Below are 21234 nucleotides of genomic sequence, written 5' to 3' on the forward strand. Positions count from 1 at the left end.
TCTTGTTACCCATCTCACTGCTTTGCTGATATGTTCGATATGGAGATTTGATCACACACAAAAAGAAAACACGACCCTGCTTTTACTTTTCAGAAGTTTGTTGATGTTGACAGTACGGGCTCTAGGATATTTTACCAAGTTCTCTATTTTTGCCAAATCATATAGTGGCTCAACAATAGTTATGAAATGTGGAAACAATCTTCAATAATATCTAGTAATTCCCCAGTCTTGTTCCTTCCTTGCTAAAGATTGACATTCTTTGGAGATGTCTGGCTGGCTCAGAAGAGCATGAGACTCTTGATCTCGTGAGTTTGAGCCCCACGTGGGGTGTAAAGGTTAAAAAAAAAAAAAAAGATTGACATCCTTTGATAATTCCCACTTTATACCCCCCAAAGAGATCTTAATTCCCATCTGTTGCCCTGTGCTTAAATTATAGTCATCCAAATTTAAATATGTTGACTCTTAAATCACTTTTAGTAAATGCATCATTTTAAAATGAATATTTGTCTAAAAATGATGGCAAGATTAAATTGTCATCTTTTAAGTTTATATAGATACCACAATCCATTCACCAATCCTTAAAATGATGACTAACCAATTTTTTTTTTTATTATTTTTTTAACATTTATTTTTGAGAGAGAGCCAGAGTGGAGTTGGGGCAGAGAAAGAGGGAGACACAGAATCTGAAGCAGGCTCCAGGCTCTGAGCTGTCAGCACAGAGCCTGACGCGGGCTCGAACTCATGAACCGTGAGATCATGACCTGAGCTGAAGTCAGACACTGAACCTGAGCCATCCAGATGCCCCATAATAAGCCAAGCTTAATGACATTTGACCTGACCCAGACCGAGACTATTTCTACATTTGCAATGCTCACTGGATCGGATATATAAAGCTCCTTATCTTTAAAAAAAAAAATTTTTTTTTTACATTTATTCATTTTTGAGAAACAGAGTGAGACAACGCATGAGCGGGGGAGGGGCAGAAAGAAGGAGACAGAATCCGAAGCAGGCTCCAGGCTCTGAGCAAGCGGTCAGCACAGAGCCTGATGTGGGGCTCAAACCCACAAACTGTGAGATCATGACCTGAGCCGAAGTAGGACGCTCAACCGACTGAGCCACCCAGGCACCCCAAAGCTCCTTATCTTAAGACCACAAACTTTTTTCATCTTCTGGAATGCATCTCCCTCCTCACCCTTGTTTACAAGACTGGAAACGCAACATCTAAACTAGGCTGAAAAAGCTCCAGTCTAATCCTGTCCTTTTGGCTACATAGATACATTGGATGAAGGGGAGCTATCAAGCGCAGTACTCGATCTGCCCCTCTTAGGAGTTTTTAATCTCCAATTGTTGTTTTAACTGGGTCAGTAATTATTATAAAAGTGTTTCAGGTTATAGGAGCAAGAAACATTAGGAAAAAGTAGAAGAAAAAACCTTACTGGAGTACATGAACTTACCACCTTCAGGTCCATTTTCTGGTGTTCTGTGGTCTGAGCAATCAGTCAACAAATGTTCATCAAGATGCTATTTTATAATGGGCACTGGAACAGCTTTTGTCAGAGATCCCAAGAAGGATTTTTTAAAGAAAGTAGACCCTGTCTTCTAATAGAAGACAAACACAAGAAAATGTAAAAACAACGAAAAAGAAAGTAAGGAACAGGGCTCCACAGTTCACAAAGTTACAGTTAATTGCAAATTCATTGTGCAAGGAACAAAGCCTTAAGCACTGAAAGGAGAAAGATTTCCTGTGAGCTATAATGGGATGGAAAAGCTTCAAGGAGTGAGATTTGAGGAAGATTTTAAAGAACTGTGGAAAACTTAGACTTCAGCTCAGGCCATGATCTTGCGTTCCGTGGGTTCGAGCCCCACGTCGGGTTCTGTGCTGACAGCTCAGAGCCTGGAACCTGCTTCCGATTCTGTGTCTCGCTGTGTATGAGCGGGAACTCACACACACACTCTCTCAAAAATATTTTTAAAAATTAAAAAGTTTAAAGAACTGCCAGGTTGACAGGCTTTGAGTAGTCGAGAGGGCGGGCAACAGAGTAACACAGTTTAGAAGGACCACATAACAAAAGCACAAAGAGGACCTTAAGAGGCGCTATAGGACAGTGCGTACAGCATTTGGGCTATGCTAGAAAGCTGAGGAAAATGAACAGCTGAAGAAGGGAAGTTTGGGCCAGATGGCAGAAAGCCTTTAGTTTCAGGATAAGGAGTTGGGGCTTAATCCTTTAGTCCTGAGTGACTCATGATAGCTTCTGATCAGGTGAGCCAACTGATAATGCTTTAACAACTTCAAAAGACCATGAAAAACATGGTCGCTAGTCCTCTGGGACTTCAGGATCCTAGGGGAGGAGATCGGATAGGGTCTCTGATGGTTTGAGTAGAAGGCACACCACCCTGGCCTTTTCATTTAACTTTTCCTACCATAAAATGTGCTGCATAATGATTTCCTTTCTTTCACTGGGAAATTATAATTTTCAGTGAGTCATTCCTCTCGCCAGGGAAAATGACTCAGAAAATCTTCATTTCCCAGTGAAAGAAAGAAATCCTATATAGCCCATTTTATGTAACTTTAATTGGATGTAAATTTGAACTCTTACATTATAAAATTCATTTTAAGTGCAAACTTGTCAATTCCTTAGTTTATCAATAATGGCCTAATTTCAAATCTTGACAAATGAATCTGAAACTAAGATTTTTCCCTTTAATTTAGGGGTAGGTTTTACTGGGCAAACATTCACCAACCTGGCAAGATTGGCCAGGTTATGCAAGTTTTGAACTAAGGGATCTTTAGAAAGCCATTTTATATGCTAACTGTGGCCATTTGCACATTTTTTTTTTTTAAATAAATTCACCTGAGAACACCAAAAACCACTTCCCCGAGTCCCCACCTCCAATCTCTCAGGAAATTCAAGGAGAGGCACCTGGGAAGGCTTAGCAAGCAGCAAAGTGGCTTTTATAGCTAGGAAATTGTTACAGACGACAAGGTCCTTGCCCTGGAGAAGATAGTTTTCCTGTGGGAGTGTAAGCAACCACAGCAAATCTGTGTTCTTCTCAGCTTTCACCAGGAGCAAGAACATGCGCTAGGTGGTGGGGCTGAGGGAAGGTTTGACCCAAATGAGAATTAAATCCTGATAGAAGGGAAGTCTGGGCGCTTGGTCTACCAAATACCACAGGAGGACTGAGGTTACAGGCCAGGCGAAGTCTTGGCTGTAGGCACAGTCCTGTACATTAGGTTAGGTTTCCCGGCATCCCTGGCCCTTACCCACTAATGCGTTAGCATTCCTTCCAAGAGAGGATTTGTCTGTAGGTATTACAAAATATCCCATATCCCACGGGATGGGGGCAAAAATCTGTACCTGATTGAGGTATGGGGCTAGAAGGAAACGAGGGGAGGATTGCTAGATCAGAACCACAAAGGGCAACAGACTAAAGCAGACTTTATTAGAAACCATTTGTGACAAACGCCTAGAAGCGTTTGTTAGATTTGGAACATTAAGAAACAGTGGGGAACAGAGAGCTATCTGTATACTAAGGAAAACAAACGTCAGCTGGCCTAAGTTTCGTGTTGACATACAGCGTTAATAAAGTAGAACAGCACCCCACCGCCAGAAATCAAAAAACCCAGAACTGCATCAACTTTGCTTACTGTTACCTGTACCTCAGTTTCCTCTAGAAGTAGATAGAGACCATTTTGAGGACGAGTTGTTACCAGAAGAGTCGTGCCACTAGGGGGACACCACCACACCATAGGAGATTCCAGGTCTTAACCAGGGCAAGCTTGATCAGTCGTAACCTAACCCCATGCCCAAATATTTGAGACCACAAGCCCACCCAACCTAAAAGCCACCCAAGCGTTTCACAAGTGTGGACAGCCGCTTCCTGTGACAAGTTAAGTGGCTCTGAAAAGAGCCGTTGGGGTAAAAGTAGCTGTTCTATTGCGTCCTTTGCACGCCCTTACTTCGAGCTGGTGTATTTGGTGACAGCCTTGGTGCCCTCGGACACGGCGTGCTTGGCCAGCTCGCCGGGCAGCAGCAGACGCACCGCCGTCTGGATCTCCCGGGACGTGATGGTCGAGCGCTTGTTGTAATGCGCCAGGCGAGAGGCTTCACCGGCGATGCGCTCGAAGATGTCGTTGACGAACGAGTTCATGATGCCCATGGCCTTGGACGAGATGCCGGTGTCCGGGTGAACCTGTTTCAACACCTTATACACATAGACGGAATAGCTCTCCTTACGGCTACGCTTGCGCTTCTTGCCGTCCTTCTTCTGCACTTTCGTAACAGCTTTCTTAGAGCCCTTCTTGGGAGCGGGAGCCGACTTCGCTGGATCAGGCATTTTTGCTCGAAGAAACGCCACACAGCCGAAACGATCCGGACTACATTCAAGCGGCTTCGTTACGCGCTACTTATAGAGCCCGTATGCAAATGAAGGCTCGCATAGGACTGCATTTTTATTGGTTAATTTCCAACAAGGTCGTCATACAGGGGTGGAGTCTATGCAAATAATAGCTTCTGCTAGCGCTTCCTTAATGGCTATCAGAGCAAACGTCTTCTTAGCCAATTGAAATGTTCCGTTTCAGACCAACCAATAAGTTACGTAAAACTATAGTTCACCTGTTTGGGGTGTTTGGGGATGGTTATTACTTTTCAGTTGTACTTGCATACGGTAAAGATCTGAAGCGCCCATTTCTATTTTTGCATCACTTCCTACACTTTGTGGAAGTTTGTTTTGCCTTTGGGTTTCGGAGCAGTAACAAACATCTCAAAAAAAAAAAAAACCAACCCATCAGCATTTCTCTCAAATTCCTATTCGTGTTTGCGCTGTCTTATGCAATAGGGTATTAGATATTAGATCCATACAACTCTTAAGACACATAAACCAGGAAAAAGGCTCCCATTTGCAAACCAGGACTTACATCCAGCTTAGTCTTAATTGTAAAATCTAGTTGAAAACCCAAATCCCCAACCCGGCAGTTATCACAAACCCACACGACCGCCTTCCCGCTTCGTTTCTATATCCAGATTCGTGCTAACGCTTTGTACGAGTAGCGTGTTAACGTTACAAACGACTAGTAGAGCAAAGTCCACCCCCTTCCAAGTTTTTCTTCAAACTAGTAAGGCTGACGCTGTAGACTGTACCTCAACATATGTAAAAGCTTAGGCAAAAGCGATCTAAGCCCAGCTTCAGCTGTTCCCGCTAGTGCCTGTCAGCCGACCAAAGTTCAGACATTGTGATCTTCCTACCCACCACGTGCGAGTTTCCCCTCATTCCTCTACCCAGAGCACAACAGTACACCCACGCCAGGTGAGATAGGCGATACAGCTACTCCTCGTGAAAACATGGGTGGCTCTGAAAAGAGCCGTTAGGTGGTCCACTTAAAAGCACAGGCCTTAAGCCCGCTCCCCGCGGATACGGCGAGCCAGCTGGATGTCCTTGGGCATGATGGTGACGCGCTTGGCGTGGATGGCGCACAGGTTCGTGTCCTCGAACAGCCCCACCAGGTAGGCCTCGCTCGCCTCCTGCAGCGCCATCACGGCCGAGCTCTGGAAGCGCAGGTCCGTCTTGAAGTCCTGCGCGATCTCGCGCACCAGCCGCTGGAACGGCAGCTTGCGGATCAGCAGCTCGGTGGACTTCTGGTAGCGCCGGATCTCCCGCAGGGCCACGGTGCCCGGCCGGTAGCGGTGCGGCTTCTTCACGCCGCCCGTGGCGGGCGCGCTCTTGCGGGCCGCTTTGGTGGCCAGCTGCTTCCGCGGGGCCTTGCCGCCGGTCGACTTGCGGGCGGTCTGCTTTGTGCGGGCCATGGTGCCTTACTGGCTTTATCCAAGAAGTACTAGGCAGTCATATTTATAGACGTAGCCTCCTCTTGATTGGACCAGAACGGTTAAGAACTTCCAGACTTGTGATCTCATTGGCTAGATTTCAATCCTTTTTTTACTCGGGTAGAAGATTATAATGCTAATCTCTTTCCCTTATTACTTCATCTTTCCGTACTTTTCTGTAATTTTATCGGTCACAGATTTTTTTTTTTTTTTAGGCCTTTCCTTTAAATTGATGTCACTTTTGTAAGAGCAGTTTTGAAAGTGTTTTTGCAAGCTTGGGATTCAGGTTCCTTCGAAATAAAAGCGTGCCTTCCCATGAACTAGGTTTCAGTATACATTTCTAGTTGTTACTGTAACTCCAATACCACAGCTAACATTTTGCGCCTCACCCTCTGCTAAGCGCGTTAGTTGCATTACAGTATGACTGGGACTCAACAAAACAATATGCAGTTGAAAGAACCAAACACTGAATTTACCTTTACCCAACTTCGGAACTACGCCGAAGCCCTGTGCTGATCACCACCGACTTGCAGTGTAGAAGAGCCTTGAGCCTTCCCCCTTTCTTTAACCTTTTCACCTTGGAACGCGCCTCCCTCCCCTCAATGGCCAATTAGGTCCAAGAGACGAAACGCGTCTAAATCAGGGAATATAAAACGAGAAACGTTATTTTCTCCTTTATAATGGTGAATAGTTTCTAAATAGTCAATTTGCTGGTCGGTCAGATTAAAAACTAAAATAAAGTTTCAAAGTAAACAAATTACTTGTTGATTACGGAGTTACTAACAGGTTTCCTTCAATTAAGTAATTTCATCTAAAAGTTTCACCTGAAAGTTTCATCTTTTTTATTCTCTATAGAGAAATCGAAGATCCTCTGCTTTTCAGTTGTTTCATATGCTTTGTAGCATTGCTTGGAAAACTGCATGTCATGAAACAAGTGATGTAAGGTTACCAATGCTTAAATTGGTGAATACTTAATATAAAAATTTTAATCGTATGTTTATTCTATTGAAAAAGCCTTGCATCCAAACCTTTAGTAACTCACACCTGTGAACAAAATCAAGCCCAAGAAGTTTAAAACTTACTTTATGGTGTCAATATGAATTACCATCTTCCTGCTAGGGGCAAGTGATTTTGAGGCGATTTCCTGAACACTAAATAACTTAGAAACTTTGTATCTACAAGAGTTCCCATCAGCAGCACAATCTGCTCTAGGGAGACCTAAGATGTCTTGCAAAAGTGTTAACTGATGTGAACAACTGTTACCCCTTCCTGTGGCCAGTTTGTGATAATGACTAACACAGAGAGAGCACTACTTGGTATTTAAAAATTCTTCTGCATACACTACTTCATTTAATCCCAACTCTGTAAAGTAGATGTTACTTTCCTCATTTTACAGATAAGGAAACTGAGTCTCAGAGAAATTATGGCTTGTCCTGGACAAGTAACAAGGCCTGCATAATATTCTAAAGGAAAATAATGGAATTATAGTGGATTTCCAGTTTCATCAGCCTTGGGGTACATCTTAAAGCAATGAAGAATTTTCCCATCATGCAATCAAATGACTCAATGTTTCTCAAACTTCTCCACTAAACTATTCCCATCAGAAGAGGAAACTACCAAGGGGGGGGGGGGCAGGGGGGAGTCTTGGATGACAGCCCAAAGCAGCCTACACAAGTGTCAACATTTCTTTGCAGTGTTCCTTTTCAATCTATGTACTCTTGGCCCTGGTGTTCATTTAAATAAGAAAAAGTTTCTCAAGCTGTTGTTAGGGAGGAAAAACTTTGCCCTACCCCTCAAGGTTTTTTGGCTGGTCTAAGAATTAAATTGACATGAGACAGATTAACAGGAGAAAATCATAGAAGAATGTGAGGCCCCCCAGGCAGTTCAGGCTTATGTGCCATCGATAGCTAACAAGGGGGTTGAGGTCTGGGACTGCAAACGGAAGGAAGACCATTACAAGAAGATGAACATGAGTAAACGTTTGGTAAACAAATGTTTGCTGGGCCAGAGAGAAACAATGGAGCATAGAAAGGGATTTTAGCAACTAGACTTTGTTAAGTTCTTCCCTATCTGTAACACCTAGTTCATATTATACAGTAGTTCTCTATGGTGATAGCTCCCCTCCTAGAGCAGGTCCTCTATCTAAATTCTCTTACGCAGTTAGGAGGGAGGCAAAAAGAAAAACTTCTTGAGTCTTCTGCTTCTTAAAAATAATCGGCCTAAAATAATCCACATACCAAAGAAACATATTTGGAGGTAGCAAAATTTTGCTCCCCTACAATGTATATTCATATAGAATCCAATAGTCATGGGGTGTATTTTCTCTTTATAATACAGAGAATCAGAAAATTCCAAACCTCTTCCTCTGGCATTTCTCAGAATAGAACAATCTGTTATTTACAGATGCCAAAGGCAGACCACTCCAAGATGGGCCACTTTGGCATGAAGATTATTTCAAGTTAAAAAGTGATCAAAACCCAGCAGATTCAGGAAAAACTGTTTACCTGAAAATTTATTTAAAACAATTTTTTTTTTAATTTAAAAAATGCTTAGTTTTGAGAGGGAGAAGGAGAAGTGGCAGAGGGTGGGGGCGGGGCAGGGCAGAGAGAGAGAGAGAGAGAGAGAGAGAGAGAGAGAGAGAAAGAGAGAGAACCCCAAGCAGGCTCTCCCTGACGCGGGGCTCAAACTCACAAACCCTGAGATCATGACCTGAGCTGAAGTCTGAAGGCTTAACTGCCTGAGCCACCCAGATGCCCCTGAGAATTTAGATGGAAGGCCTGCTTCAGGATGAGAGCTACCATCATAGATGGTCTGCGTGACTTCCCTGTACATACCAAATTAAATTTTATTTTCTCTGTTAATCTGTCTCATGTCAGAGTAGAAGGTAGGTCTGGGTAGAAGGACCTTGAAGGGGTGATTGCTGTGAGTGTTCTCAACACACTACTCTATCAGAAGTAAATTGACGAGCCAGAAGAACCCGTGCTTTGCTGTAGCTGTGGGGAAATGGGGATTCTTTTTCTCCTACTGATACCTCTGAAGTTTCTTTCACTAGAAATAATAAGAATCTGCAGTTTCCAGATTGAGCCCTGAAGTTTCATTATGTAGTACTGAGAGAGGGGAAATAGCATAAGAAGCCTAAAATTTGCCACAGGAAATAAACATGTAAAAGAAAAATATAACGTTTTGTGTGTGCATGTGTTTGTTTTTAGTACAAAAGTAATGGACTAAATTAAAATACACGTTCCTGGGGCATCTGGGTGGCTCAGTCAGTTAAGTGTCCAGCTTCAGCTCAGGTCATGATCTCGCTGTTCCTGAGTTCCAGACTCGCATCGGGCTCTGTGCTCACAGCTCAGAGCCTGGAACCTGCTTCTGATTCTGTGTCTCCCTCTCTCTCTGCCCCTCCCCTGCTTGAGCTCTGTTTCTCTCTCAAAAATAAAGAAACATTTAAAAAAAATTTTAACTACATGTTCTGGGAAGCCAGTTTGTGTTTAGTCTTTGACTACAAGTACCCCCACGGGTTCAAATACCCCCAAGATGAGACTGAATCTTTGGTTTGTGGGTTGGGTAGGCCATGTGCCTGATTTCCTTTCATGTTTTTAAAAATTTTTTATTTTATTTTATTTATTTAATTTGAAAGCAAGCACAAGTGGGGGAGGGGCAGAGAGAGAGGGGGACAGAGGAATCAAAGCAGGCTCTGTGCTGACAGGCTGACAGCAGAGAGCTCAAACCCACAAACCGCCAGATCGCCACCTGAGCAGAAGTTAGACGCTCAACTGACTGAGCCACCCAGGCGCCCCTGATTTTTAGTTTTTAATTTTAAGTCCAGTGTACTTAACATACAATGTTATATTAGCTTCAGGTACACAATATAGTGATTCAACAATTCCATATATTACTCAGTGCTTATCAAGACAAATGTACTCAATCCCTCTCACCTATCACCTACCCCTCACCCACCTCCTCTCTGGAAACCAACAGTATGTTCTGATTTCCAGGAAATAGGTAGGGGTCTGTTTTTGGTTTGTCTCTTTTTTTTCTCTTTGTACCTCTTTTTTTAAAGTTTATTCTGAGAGAGAGAGAGTGAGTGGTGTGTGTGTGCTCGCATGCGCATGAGAGCAGGCAAGGGGCAGAGAGAGAGAGAGAGGGAGAGGGAGAATCACAAGCAGGCCCCACACCAGCAGCATGGAGCCTGGTTTGAGGCTCAAACCCATGAACAGTGAGATCATGACCTGAGCTAAAACCAAGAGTCGGCGCTTACCTGACTGAGCCACCCAGGTGCCCCTCTTTGTACGTTTGCTTGTTTTTTAAATTCGACATATGAGTGAAATGATTTTCTTTCATCTTAAGAGGTCAGTAGCCCTGGACCAAATTCAGAAGCCACGGGATTTTGAGCTTCTTTCCTTATCCCATTCTGAGATAAACTCATTCCTTCAACATCTTGCTCATTGGATAAAAACTCCCCCCCACACTTTTTTGGGGCGCCTGGGTGGCTCAGTCGGTTGAGCATCTGACTTTTTGGCTCAGGTCATGATCTCATTGTCCATGAGTTGAGCCCCTCGTTGGGCACTATGCTGACAGCTTGGAGCCTGGAGCCTGCTTCTGATTCTGTGTCTCCCTCTCTCTCTGCCCCTCCCCGCTCATACTCTGTCTCTATCTCAAAAATATATAAACATTTTTTAAAAATTAAAAAAAATAATAAACATGAAAAAAAATCACTTCCCCTTTTTACCTTAATATTACTGCTTATACTATACAGTGAAGGGTAGCATAGGGGAGGAAAAAGTTTTCCTTAGTCCTCTTAGGGTCCCTGGCTGAGTCTGAAAGTCAAACCAACAAATACAGAATAACAGGAGAAGAGCACACAGTTTTATTTAACGTAGGTTTTATGTGACACAGGAAACTTCATAAGGAAATGAAGACCTAAAGAAACAGACCTGAATATTTTTATGCTAGGTGTGATGAACTGTGGGCACTCATGTAGAAATACAGTAGGTTACAGAGTGTGAAATAAGTTTAATACACCAGAGGAAGCAACAAGGCCTGTTAAGATTCTTCTGTATGTCCCTTTGTCTTTAGAGATAAAGATGCTCCTTTCTTCCTTATCTATCCCTCTAATCATATAGAGAAGACACAAGAGGCTTTTATGACCTGTTTTAGGGAAGAGGGCTTTGGGGAAGGGTCAGAGTGACCTTCCTGCTTATGTCCTTTTCTCAAAATTTCTCTGACTTAGAATATTCAATATTAATGTGCCATGTTTTGGGGCAGCATGTCCCGAACCCCATCAGTGACAGAATATGCCACCCCTAAATTATGTCACTCTGGCATAATGATTATTTTGAGCTGAAGGCACTTGAAAAACAGCAGGTGCGAGAAGTTCTCTGACCTCCATTTCCTTCCTGAAAACAGGAGATTCCCGCCCCCCCCCCCCCCGCCCCCATGGACGAGGTCTTCCATAGGCCAGGAGGAAAACAACATTGTTTTCACCAAGGACAGGGAGTTGAAGCCAAGAGAAATCTGCACAAACAAACCTTGTTAAACTAACCCTGATCTTCCTCGTTCTTTTTCCTCCATGAACTGCCATAGCCAAAGCACTTTCACCTTGTGACATTTGCATGATTTACTACTCTCTGTCCAATTCAATACACAAGCAGTCAACTCTAACTGCTTCTTTGGATCTTCATTTCCTCATGAGAGCTCCCATGTCAAGTAAAACTTACAGTAAATATGTTTGTATGCTTTTCTCCTGTTAATCTGTCTTCTGTCAATCATCAGGCCCAGCCAAAAACTCTAAGAGGGAAGAGGTAAATTTTGCCTCCTCTACAGCAGATTTCAGTTTGAAGCGGTTCAGAAGATACCATTAGTTTCTGCCATATATTTCCCAGTCACTGTCCCACAACTTACTGTCTGTAGCCCAAGCCCCTCTGTCTGGTCATATTCCCAGATTTTATTGTTCCTTGTTTTTAGAAGTATGTATAACCTTCTGGGCCTCACAGCCTTTTCAGGTCTTCATTTTCCTTCTGAAGACTCCTGTGTACACATAAAAATATTAAAATCCGTATGCTTTTTTTTTCCTTTTTGATCAGTCTTCAATGAGCTTAATTCCTAGTCCAGCCACAGACTCTAAGAGGGAGAAGGAAGTTTATACCATGTCTGGTTTTTCCAATGCAACACATCCCAATGGAATGCAGTAGATTCAAGGAATGTTCACAGTATTCTAAAGCTATACAGATGAAAAGTATTTTTATTCCATTAACCAGTCTCATGAGATTTAAGCTACATAGTGCAAGAATTTTAAAGGTTATATTTATTTATTTTCAACAGAAATGACTTGTTTTGTTTTTATTAAAAAAATTTTTTTTAATGTTTTATTTTATGTTCGAGAGAAAGACAGAGCACGAGCAAGGGAGGGGCAGAGAGAGGGAGATACAGAATCTGAAGCAGGCTCCAGGCTCTGAGCTGTCAGCACAGAGCCTGATGTCGGGCTCAAACTCAGGAACTATGCTCGGGATCATGACCTGAGCCGAAGTCGGATGGTTAACCCACTGAGCCACCCAGGCGCCCCTGTTTTGTTTCTTTTTAATGTTCAGGCTGCAGATGTTAGCATGACGCTATCCTTGATTTATGGGGAAAATTAGAATTGAATGCTCACAACTCAACTAATATACAGCCTGTCTGTAAAAAAATAAAGAAAAAAGGCTATTTTAAAAATGTATCTTCTTTCTCAACATTCCTTTCATTTTTGTAACCAACATCTATTGTGAATCCCAGGGTGTTGGTTTAGACAAGCGATGCCTGGTGAACCCATTCAATGAGCAGAGAACAAAGTGTATGGCTGGGGAAGAAGGAAAATGAATTCCCTCAGTCCCCATCACAGTCACACCTTCGAGCTTTGAAGTTTAATCATTTTGAGATTTCTGAGTTTAAAATGACTAAAGAACAACCAGGAGGATCTATATGCCTTGGGCCTAGAAGTCTGATAAAGATACAGTACTGGGACTCATTAGCATATAGAAGGTAGTTGGAGCCAGAAGAGAGCTAAAAAGGGGCATATATATAAGATTTCCTAAGATAGGGGCGCCTGGGTGGCTCAGTCATCTTGGCTCAGGTCATGATCTCCAGATTGATGAGATGGAATACCCCTTCCAGCTCTGCGCTGACAATGCTAAGCCCGCCTGGGATTCTCTCTCTCCCTCTCTCTGCCCGTGCACCGCTGGCGCTTGTGCACTCCCTCTCTCAAAATAAACTGAAAATAAATATATAAATAAATAAACAAACAAACAAACATTTCTTAGATAATAAACATCCTTTAGAAAAAAAAAAGGACAATTCTTTCTGATGCAGAAACCACATCTTCTGATAGATTCTCCAAAAGAAGGCCCTGGTAAAGTAAGGAACATGCTTTCAGTAAAGGACCCCTGTCAATTTCATAGGGCAGTTTCTGGTAAGGACTTTCAAAAAGGAGATTTCCCCTTGAGAAAACCAATTCAGCCAACTTTGCTGGCTCCTCAAGGGGCACACAGTTGGGTCACTGATTTCTGGCTGAAAGCAAGGGTTGATTTCAGAGGATCTGTGGAAACGGAGTCTTCTTTCTGTATATATTGCTTCTTTCGCCAGAGCTTTGAATGACAGTGCGTTGCACTCACTGACTTCCTTGAGAAGGCTTGCAAATATTCTAAGACCAATTCTCCTAGGATCTGACCTGGGTGAGGTGAAATTCCATGCCCCATATCAACAAAACAGACTAGACTCCGAAATTAAGGCGATCTCCCTCTTCCCCCCTCCACATACAGCCCAGGAGCGGCTGCTCTTGACATCACCTTCCAGGTGCGCCAAACGATCGGAACTGCTTTTGTTGCTGTTTTATGTAACCATGCCTCACAAGCCTGTGACCCTCTAGTCGGGATCAGACCAGGCGCTGGCGCCCTCTTCTTCCCGTCTCTGGACTCCATTTGGCCTTTCTCTGGTCTTCTCACGCCAGAAAGACCTTTCCCCTTAGCCTAAATTTTACGCCCTGGGGGAATCCACAAATGGAGGGAGAAGCGAAAACGGCTGCGGCATCCGGACGCCTCACGTTGGATGGATCTGTATTCTCCCAAGGACTATGGCCGGGAGATTTTTTTTTAAACTAAGAGTCCACTTGCCATTAGAGGGAGCGGTGCAGCGGGCGGAAGAACGGGTAGGAAATTAGCAGAGAAGAAATGACGCAATGCGGAGCGGGCGGGGACAATTTAGGGCGGGCTTCCCGCCTCTCGTCTTCTGTTCTCAATCTGGTCCGGTGCTCTGTTATATTAGGGGGTAAAGCCGCCCTACTCTCACCGAAGGTTGTGTCTCCAGCTTGATTCTCGCTATGTCGGGGAGAGGAAAGGGCGGCAAAGGCTTGGGCAAGGGGGGTGCCAAGCGCCACCGCAAAGTTTTGAGAGACAACATCCAAGGGATCACGAAGCCGGCAATTCGGCGCCTTGCCCGGCGTGGAGGAGTCAAGCGGATCTCCGGTCTCATCTACGAGGAGACCCGGGGCGTGCTGAAGGTTTTCCTGGAAAACGTCATTCGGGATGCAGTCACCTACACTGAGCACGCCAAGCGCAAGACGGTGACGGCTATGGACGTAGTGTATGCCCTGAAGCGACAGGGACGCACCCTGTATGGTTTCGGAGGCTAAGATGCCGCTTCATTTCTGCATCCATCCTGCCAACGGCCCTTTTTAGGGCCAACCATCTGGTCTTCGGAAGAGCTGGACGCTCGGGTAGAACTTTGGTAACTTTGTTTTTGGGAGTTGGGCTAGAGTCAGGTTTTGGGAAGTTCGTGAGAGGTAGGCATTCCTGAAGTGTTAACAGCCCTGAAAACCCAAGTCGTGGGGCGCCTGGGTGGCTCAGTCGGTTGGGCGGCCGACTTCGGCTCACATCGTGATCTCGCGGTCTGTGAGTTCAAGCCCCGCATCGAGCTCTGTGCTGACAGCTCGGAGCCTGGAGCCTGTTTCAGATTCTGTGTCTCCTTCTCTCTCTGCCCCTCCCCCGTTCATGCTCTGTCTCAAAAATGAATAAACGTTAGAAAATAAAAAACCCAAGTCGTTCACTAAAAACTGCCTTTCATGTGCTTGCTCCATTTTTTGATTCATTTTAAAAGGTCTTGTACTCCAGATCTAAGCAATGTTTTCTGTTTGCTTTTGGGTGCGCTGTATTGTGATCGGTGGGCTGGGCTGCGGAAGGTAAGAACTAGCTATCCAGCTCACGACATTTGCTTCGGAGAAGTGGGAGAGGGGGCAGCCCAATGGTTTGCAATCTAGAGGTGGCCTTTGCCCCCCCCCCCCCCCGTGGTGTTGAGTCTCAATTCTCTATTTTGGGTTTCACTTCCTACCTCTACAAGAGGGTGTGGGCTAGATGGCTGAAGGGCCCTCTTCACAATGGACGATGTTTTGTAGTCTGAATTCTCACTTCAAAAGGTGCAAGAGCATTTAAAATCAAGAGAAATCCAGGTTATTAGAACAGATGAGATCACTACTGCAGTTTCTAAAAGCAAGTTTGGCGTATTATCTGCTGAGTGTGCTTTTTTTTCAATGCTATATTCAAGGGACAGTTTGAGTCAAGGATGTGGGAAGACAACTGTCTTTCAGTGAAAACATTGCAAAAATACAGATGTCAGCTTCTACAAAAGCTGATCAAACTATAACATCATGGAAGCAAGTCTTCAAGAAACAGTTCATTCAGGTGTGTCTTTTTCTTGTTAGAAATGCAAAATCTTGGATCCACCCCAGATCTATTCAGTGAAAAATTCTAGGGGGTAAGATCTAGCAATTTGTGTTTTAACAAATCCTTCAGGTGATTATGATACCCAGTTTGAGAACCATTGGTCTACATAACATAGTTTCTTTAAATGAAACTAAAGTATTTAAATCTGAGTAGATATGGCCCTAATTAAATTGTTTCCCAAAATGTTACATTTTGCTTTCTTTGAAGGGGAAAAGAAAAACACTAGGTGAATGAGCCTAGCAAATTTTCTGTAGTACAAAATATTACAGGAGGAAAAAAGTAAAACAGCTTATTTCTTCAAAGCATCTGAGGCAAACATAGAAGATATATGAACGAAAACTAGTCAGCTTGTTTTCCTAAATATTATTGGTTTGCATTTTTAATATTGAATTTTGTAACCAATGGATGTTTTTTTCTTAAGTTTCTCTAATATATCATCCTTTACCTATTAATGACGCACCTTCTTTACAGTGATTTTAATAGTGATCCTTGTTCCCATTTTATCTTTCACTAAATACATAACTTAAGTAGAGCATGTGTGGTAAACATAGATATAGGAACGAGTAGAAAGACCTAATAATACACACCATGTTGAATATTCATGAGGTACATGAGGTACCCAGTATTCAAACCTTAAATCAGCCATCTGTTGGTAATTCCTGATATGGCCCAATGTGTCCTCTGCATGCATACACACAGAGAAATCCATAGCTATTCTACAGGTTATTGGTGAATCACAACTATGGCCAGGCGTACTTGCCCCTTATCTCACTGATCTTGGGAGCATAAATTAGCTTCAGGCACCTTCCATCCGGTAAGCCTCCTTGCCTGTCCTCAGCTGTCAACCTTTTAAGTGTAGCCCCAGTACAGAAGACTGGTGCTGCAGACAGAGGCACGACAGAAGATTGTGTAAGTCCAGGGTTGGACGCCAAGTGGTGTTTCCACCATCACTGCACCCTCTTCTAAGCGTGTTAACCTCCTCCATCACTTTCCCCCTCCTTCTTGTTTTATCTGTTAGTTTCAATTGTCTGTGTGGTTTGATATATTTGTCTTCATTGGGCCTATGAGGCTTTCTGTTCAGTGACCTCTGGGATTGCTTGTCTGGTAGTAGAGTAGGAAGCTATGATTATGGCAAAGTAATTTCTTACCACAACTATATTACGGAAGAGGGCTGATTGGAGGCAGATTGGAAACAAGGGGGGTGGGAGGAGACACAACCATGGGGTTGGGACCATCCAGGTACCCTCCAGGGCAGGTGGTAACCTGACTCTAGTGAGCATATCCAGTTCCTGCAACAAGGCAGCCTTTACAGTGAGACAGTATCCTGGCTGAGTAATGGCAGCCACTGAGCTCATCTGTCTCCATGCTCTTCCCCAACTTCTTGGCCGTAGTTTGGCTTTTGGTATAGAATTGCCTGCAGGGAGCTAAGGAACGAATCATGTTTCTTGTTGGAGATTAAGAGCATGATTTCCAGAGCCAGACAATTCAGGGTAGGATCTGAACTTCACCATTTACTAACAGTGAAACCGTGGGAAATCCCTTAATCTCTGAAGCTCATTTTCTTTCTCAGTAGCATTTAAAAGGAAAAGAACACCTACTGTGTGAGGATTTTATGTGGATAACATGTATTCATATTTATAAAGCAGCACTTTGACTCAATAAATGCTACTACCTATTAATAATAACAATTATTATTAGGGTTTATGCATTTGTCCCTTGAGAGTCTTGTCAGTGGGATCTAGGTCCTCAGAGCCCACCTACCCAGACTAACAAGAAAATGAAATTTCTGAGCCTACAGAGCCAAGGACCCGCCTGGAATGGGGTGAGAAAGGGCCGAGGAGGACATCCTGTTGACATCCTTCATTTTCCACGGCTTCACAATGCAATAAGACCAAATATAGTAATAACGTCTCAAACATTAGACACAAAAACAAAGTAGCAAAGAAAGAGCAGAAAGGAAAAAGATTCTCAACGAAAGAAACAGAAACCCAAAATCAAAACCTGGCGGAGGAAAACTTACTCATAAGCTCACAGTTTAGCCCTGGTCGTCTGGAGAGGACCTGCTACTTTAAGAAAGAAAGTTTGCAAGATCAGGAAGCATCTAACTTTGTTCTCATCCTGATGTTCGAGAGGGACTATGAGAGTCAGACCCAAATAACAACCTGGCCAAATTTAAGTTTGCTGATGTCCGAAGCCGGTTGTACCAAAACTTTTGGAAGACAATTTAGCAATAGCCATCAAAATTACTGAAAAATGTACCCCCAAGTTATATGCACAAGGATAATAAATTGCAGTTGTGTTTCTAGTGGTAAAAATCTGGAAAACACCTAAATATCCATTAACATGAGTCTGAGTAAATAAATTAAAAAGCATCCATTAAATGGGGGCACCTGGGTGGCTCAGTCGGTTAAGTGTCTGACTCTTGATTTCCATTCAGGTCATGATCTCACGGTTTATGGGATCGAGCCCCTCATCAGTGCGGAGCCTACTTGGGATACTCTCTCTCGCTCTCTTTCTGCCCCTCTCCCCTGCTGGTGCGCTCTCTAAAAAAAAAATAAATACCCTTAAAGAAACATCCATTAAATGAAAAACTGTGCATCCTTTAATAAAAATGAGGCAGATTGATACAGAAGTATATATATATATATATACATATATATATATATATATATATATATATAATATAGAATGAAAGAGAGAGATTAATTGGGACAAAGACCAAATATATATTTTTTATTATACATCACAATACCACAGCTAAGCATACCCTAAAGAGCTGACTCTTAGAGAACCTTGAGACCAGACAGAGATTAGACCCAATGGAATAAAGCTTGCAGATCTGTGTTGATTCTGAGCAAGTTGAGGGTGAACTCTTGGGTGCAAGCTGGATTGCAGGGAGCAGAGAATGAGAAACTGAAACCAGTTAGGAGGCTGTTGTAAGCTATGGAGACACTGGCCAAGAATGGTGGCAGCAGGACTGGGGAAGATCGGAAAAAGAGATGGTGAGGACAAGAGGCACAGAAGCCCCTGGTTCCCTTAAATTTGAAGTGGGCATTTGGGTTAAATTGAGATACTTCTCTTTGATTTGAATTAAAAAAAAAATTTTTTTAATGTTTATTTTTGAAGGAGAGAAAGAGTGTGAGTGGGGGAGGAGCAGAGAGTGGGAGACACACAATCTGAAACAGGCTCCAGGCTCCGAGCTGTCCACACAGAGCCTGACGTGGGGCTCAAACTCATGAGTCTTGAGATCATGACCTGAGATGAAGTCAGATGCTTAACCGACTGAGCCACCCAGGCGCCCCTGATTTGAATTTTTAAATAAAAGAATGCATAATAGTTCCCATCTATTGAATACCTACTATGTACCATTTCAAATCTTCAGAACAACCCCACAAAGTCAATAATACCTTTATTTTTCAAAGCAAGAAACTGATGTTTAAGCTGCTTGAATAACTTAGATTCTCTGATACATCCTGGTGCTCCTGAATCTCACTAAAATATTTGTTTAAAATTTTCAAATCGCAAATAATATGAGGATCTTTGAATACATTTGCCATATTCATTTAATGAAACCATTCCATGTGGATGATGGAAAGGACCTCATCTGGTCTAATTTTCTCATTATATTTTTCCTCTGGTTTAGAGACAAAACTCTATGCCAGCTTCCATTTCCTACCAGATCCCTCATTGGTATAGATGTTCCTAAGAGGCCTGTCCTTCGGGCCATCTCTTTGGAAGCTCTTCCCAGGAACTCCCAAGTGTTTCTCTAGCTCCTAAGGGCAGATGAGAGAATCCAGCTGGGTCTCTAGACCTACCTCCAGATCTACATTCCCAGCTGCCTGAAGGACACAGCCACTTGCCACTGCCTGGTGACAGCTCTGACCCAGCGTGGCTTGACGTGAACCCCTCAGCAGCACCCCCCCACCCCTGCCCCCGGCTGCCTGTTCCTATGAAGATGGCAGGATCCTCCAATAGTCACTCAGGCAGGACGGTCTCGAGATATCTTTGATTACTTTTTGTCACAACAACCTCCTTCTGTCCGTTCCCCCATCCAGGCCCAGGCAATCTTCTACATTCAAAAATATCAAAACTTTCCCTCCCTTGTTCTCTTTTATCCTCATTTCCTGAACATCCCTTCACTCCACAGAGAAAACTACTGTTTAAAGTTTCTTTTTGTTTCTATGTATGACTGCAAAATATATTAATGTATTTTTTTAAGTTTATTTATTAATTTGGGAGGTGGGAAGGGCAGAGAAAGAGGGAGAGAGAATTCCAAGCAGGCATCTGCATTGTCAACGCAGAGCTCGAATTCACAAATCATGAGATCCTGACCTGAGAGGAAATCAAGAGTCAGCTGCTTAACCAATGGAGCCACCCAGGTGCCCCTAATGTATTTTTAATTTACATAAATAGTATTGTTTTAAGTCAAATTCCATTTATTTTTATTATTTTTTTAGTGTTTTATTTATTTTTGAAAGACACAGCATGAATGGGGGAGGGGCAGAGAAAGAGGGAGACACAGAATCCGAAGCAGGCTCCAGGCTCCGAGCTGTCAGCATAGAGCCCGACACAGGGCTTGAACCATTGAACCATGAGATAATGACCTGAGCCAAAGTCGGATGCTTAACCGACTGAGCCACTCAGGCACCCCATAAATCAAATTCCATGTATTATCTTATTTCCCTTAGAACTATGTTTTTAAGATCTGTCCCTTTTCCTTTTTTAATTAGAGAAAGAAGAGAGTGTGTGAGCAGGGGAGAGGAGCAGAGGGACAGAGAGAGAATCTAAAGCAGACTCCACACTGGGTGTGGAGCCCGATGCAAGACTCTGTCTCACAACGCAGGGATCATGATCTGAGCTGAAATCAAGAGTTGGACACTCAACCAACTGAGCCCCAAAGGTCTGTCCTTCCTATGTGTCCTTCCTATGTGTTTCCTCCTGCTGCAGTCCTCCATGGAGCGAATCCACCGCACTTTCTCCATCCACTCTCCCAGTACGAATGCCCATATTGTTTCTAACGTCCCATCATCCTTGTCATGTGTCCTCATAGACCTGTGTGAGACTTTTCAAATAAATATCCAGAAACAGAATTGTTGGTTTCTAGCATGTGTGCCCTTAATTGGCCACCAGGCTGCTTTTCAGAATGGCTGCCCTCATCTGTCCGTACCCCACCGGCAGGGCACCGACCATCTAGGCCCTCCATCCTTGTTAAGCCTTGGCGTTATCCAACTTTCCAATATTTCCCAGAGCATCCAGAGTAGAGTGACATCTTCTATTGCTTTAATTTGCTTTTCTCTTATCACTAATATTTCTGAGCATCTCTACATATGTTAAATATTTTGCTTCCTCTTTTGTAAGCCTTTCTCCTACACTGTTTACAGAATAAAATCTGCACCTCCCCCCCACTTTGGCACGCTGACTCCCCAAAAAGACTCCCATTAAGCTGGCCTCAAAGTCCCCACCACTGAAAAGTCATTTCCCATTCCTGGCCTTGGCCCCACCCCGTGGACCAGCCACCATGCACAGTTCTCCCTATTTCTGCTTCCCCTGCCTGGGTTAGACTCCCTACCTCAGCCCGAGTTCTCCTACAGGAAGCATTCCCTGATACCCGCGGTTAGAAGTGACCTTTCCTTCTGAACTTCCGGAGAACTCATCTGCACCTTTTCTGC

The 21234-nt window shown here is 43.5% G+C and overlaps 3 protein-coding genes across 3 annotated transcripts; 1 reads left to right on the top strand and 2 right to left on the bottom strand.

Annotated features, from left to right (window-relative positions):
• Positions 1–3420: 3420 nt before the first annotated feature.
• On the bottom strand, positions 3421–4336 carry LOC102956107 (histone H2B type 2-F). Its single transcript, XM_007088031.3, has one exon. The coding sequence runs from the start codon at positions 4333–4335 to the stop codon at positions 3955–3957; it is 381 nt and encodes a 126-aa protein (XP_007088093.1). The 5' UTR covers position 4336; the 3' UTR covers positions 3421–3954.
• Positions 4337–4656: 320 nt separating this feature from the next.
• Positions 4657–5807, bottom strand: LOC102955817 (histone H3). The gene has a single exon (XM_042993988.1). The coding sequence runs from the start codon at positions 5799–5801 to the stop codon at positions 5391–5393; it is 411 nt and encodes a 136-aa protein (XP_042849922.1). The 5' UTR covers positions 5802–5807; the 3' UTR covers positions 4657–5390.
• Positions 5808–14059: 8252 nt separating this feature from the next.
• On the top strand, positions 14060–14743 carry LOC102956391 (histone H4). Its single transcript, XM_007088032.3, has one exon. The coding sequence runs from the start codon at positions 14167–14169 to the stop codon at positions 14476–14478; it is 312 nt and encodes a 103-aa protein (XP_007088094.1). The 5' UTR covers positions 14060–14166; the 3' UTR covers positions 14479–14743.
• Positions 14744–21234: the final 6491 nt, after the last annotated feature.

This window comes from Panthera tigris, chromosome C1, assembly GCF_018350195.1.
Source record: "Panthera tigris isolate Pti1 chromosome C1, P.tigris_Pti1_mat1.1, whole genome shotgun sequence".
In the NCBI taxonomy this organism is placed as follows: Eukaryota; Metazoa; Chordata; class Mammalia; order Carnivora; family Felidae; genus Panthera; species Panthera tigris.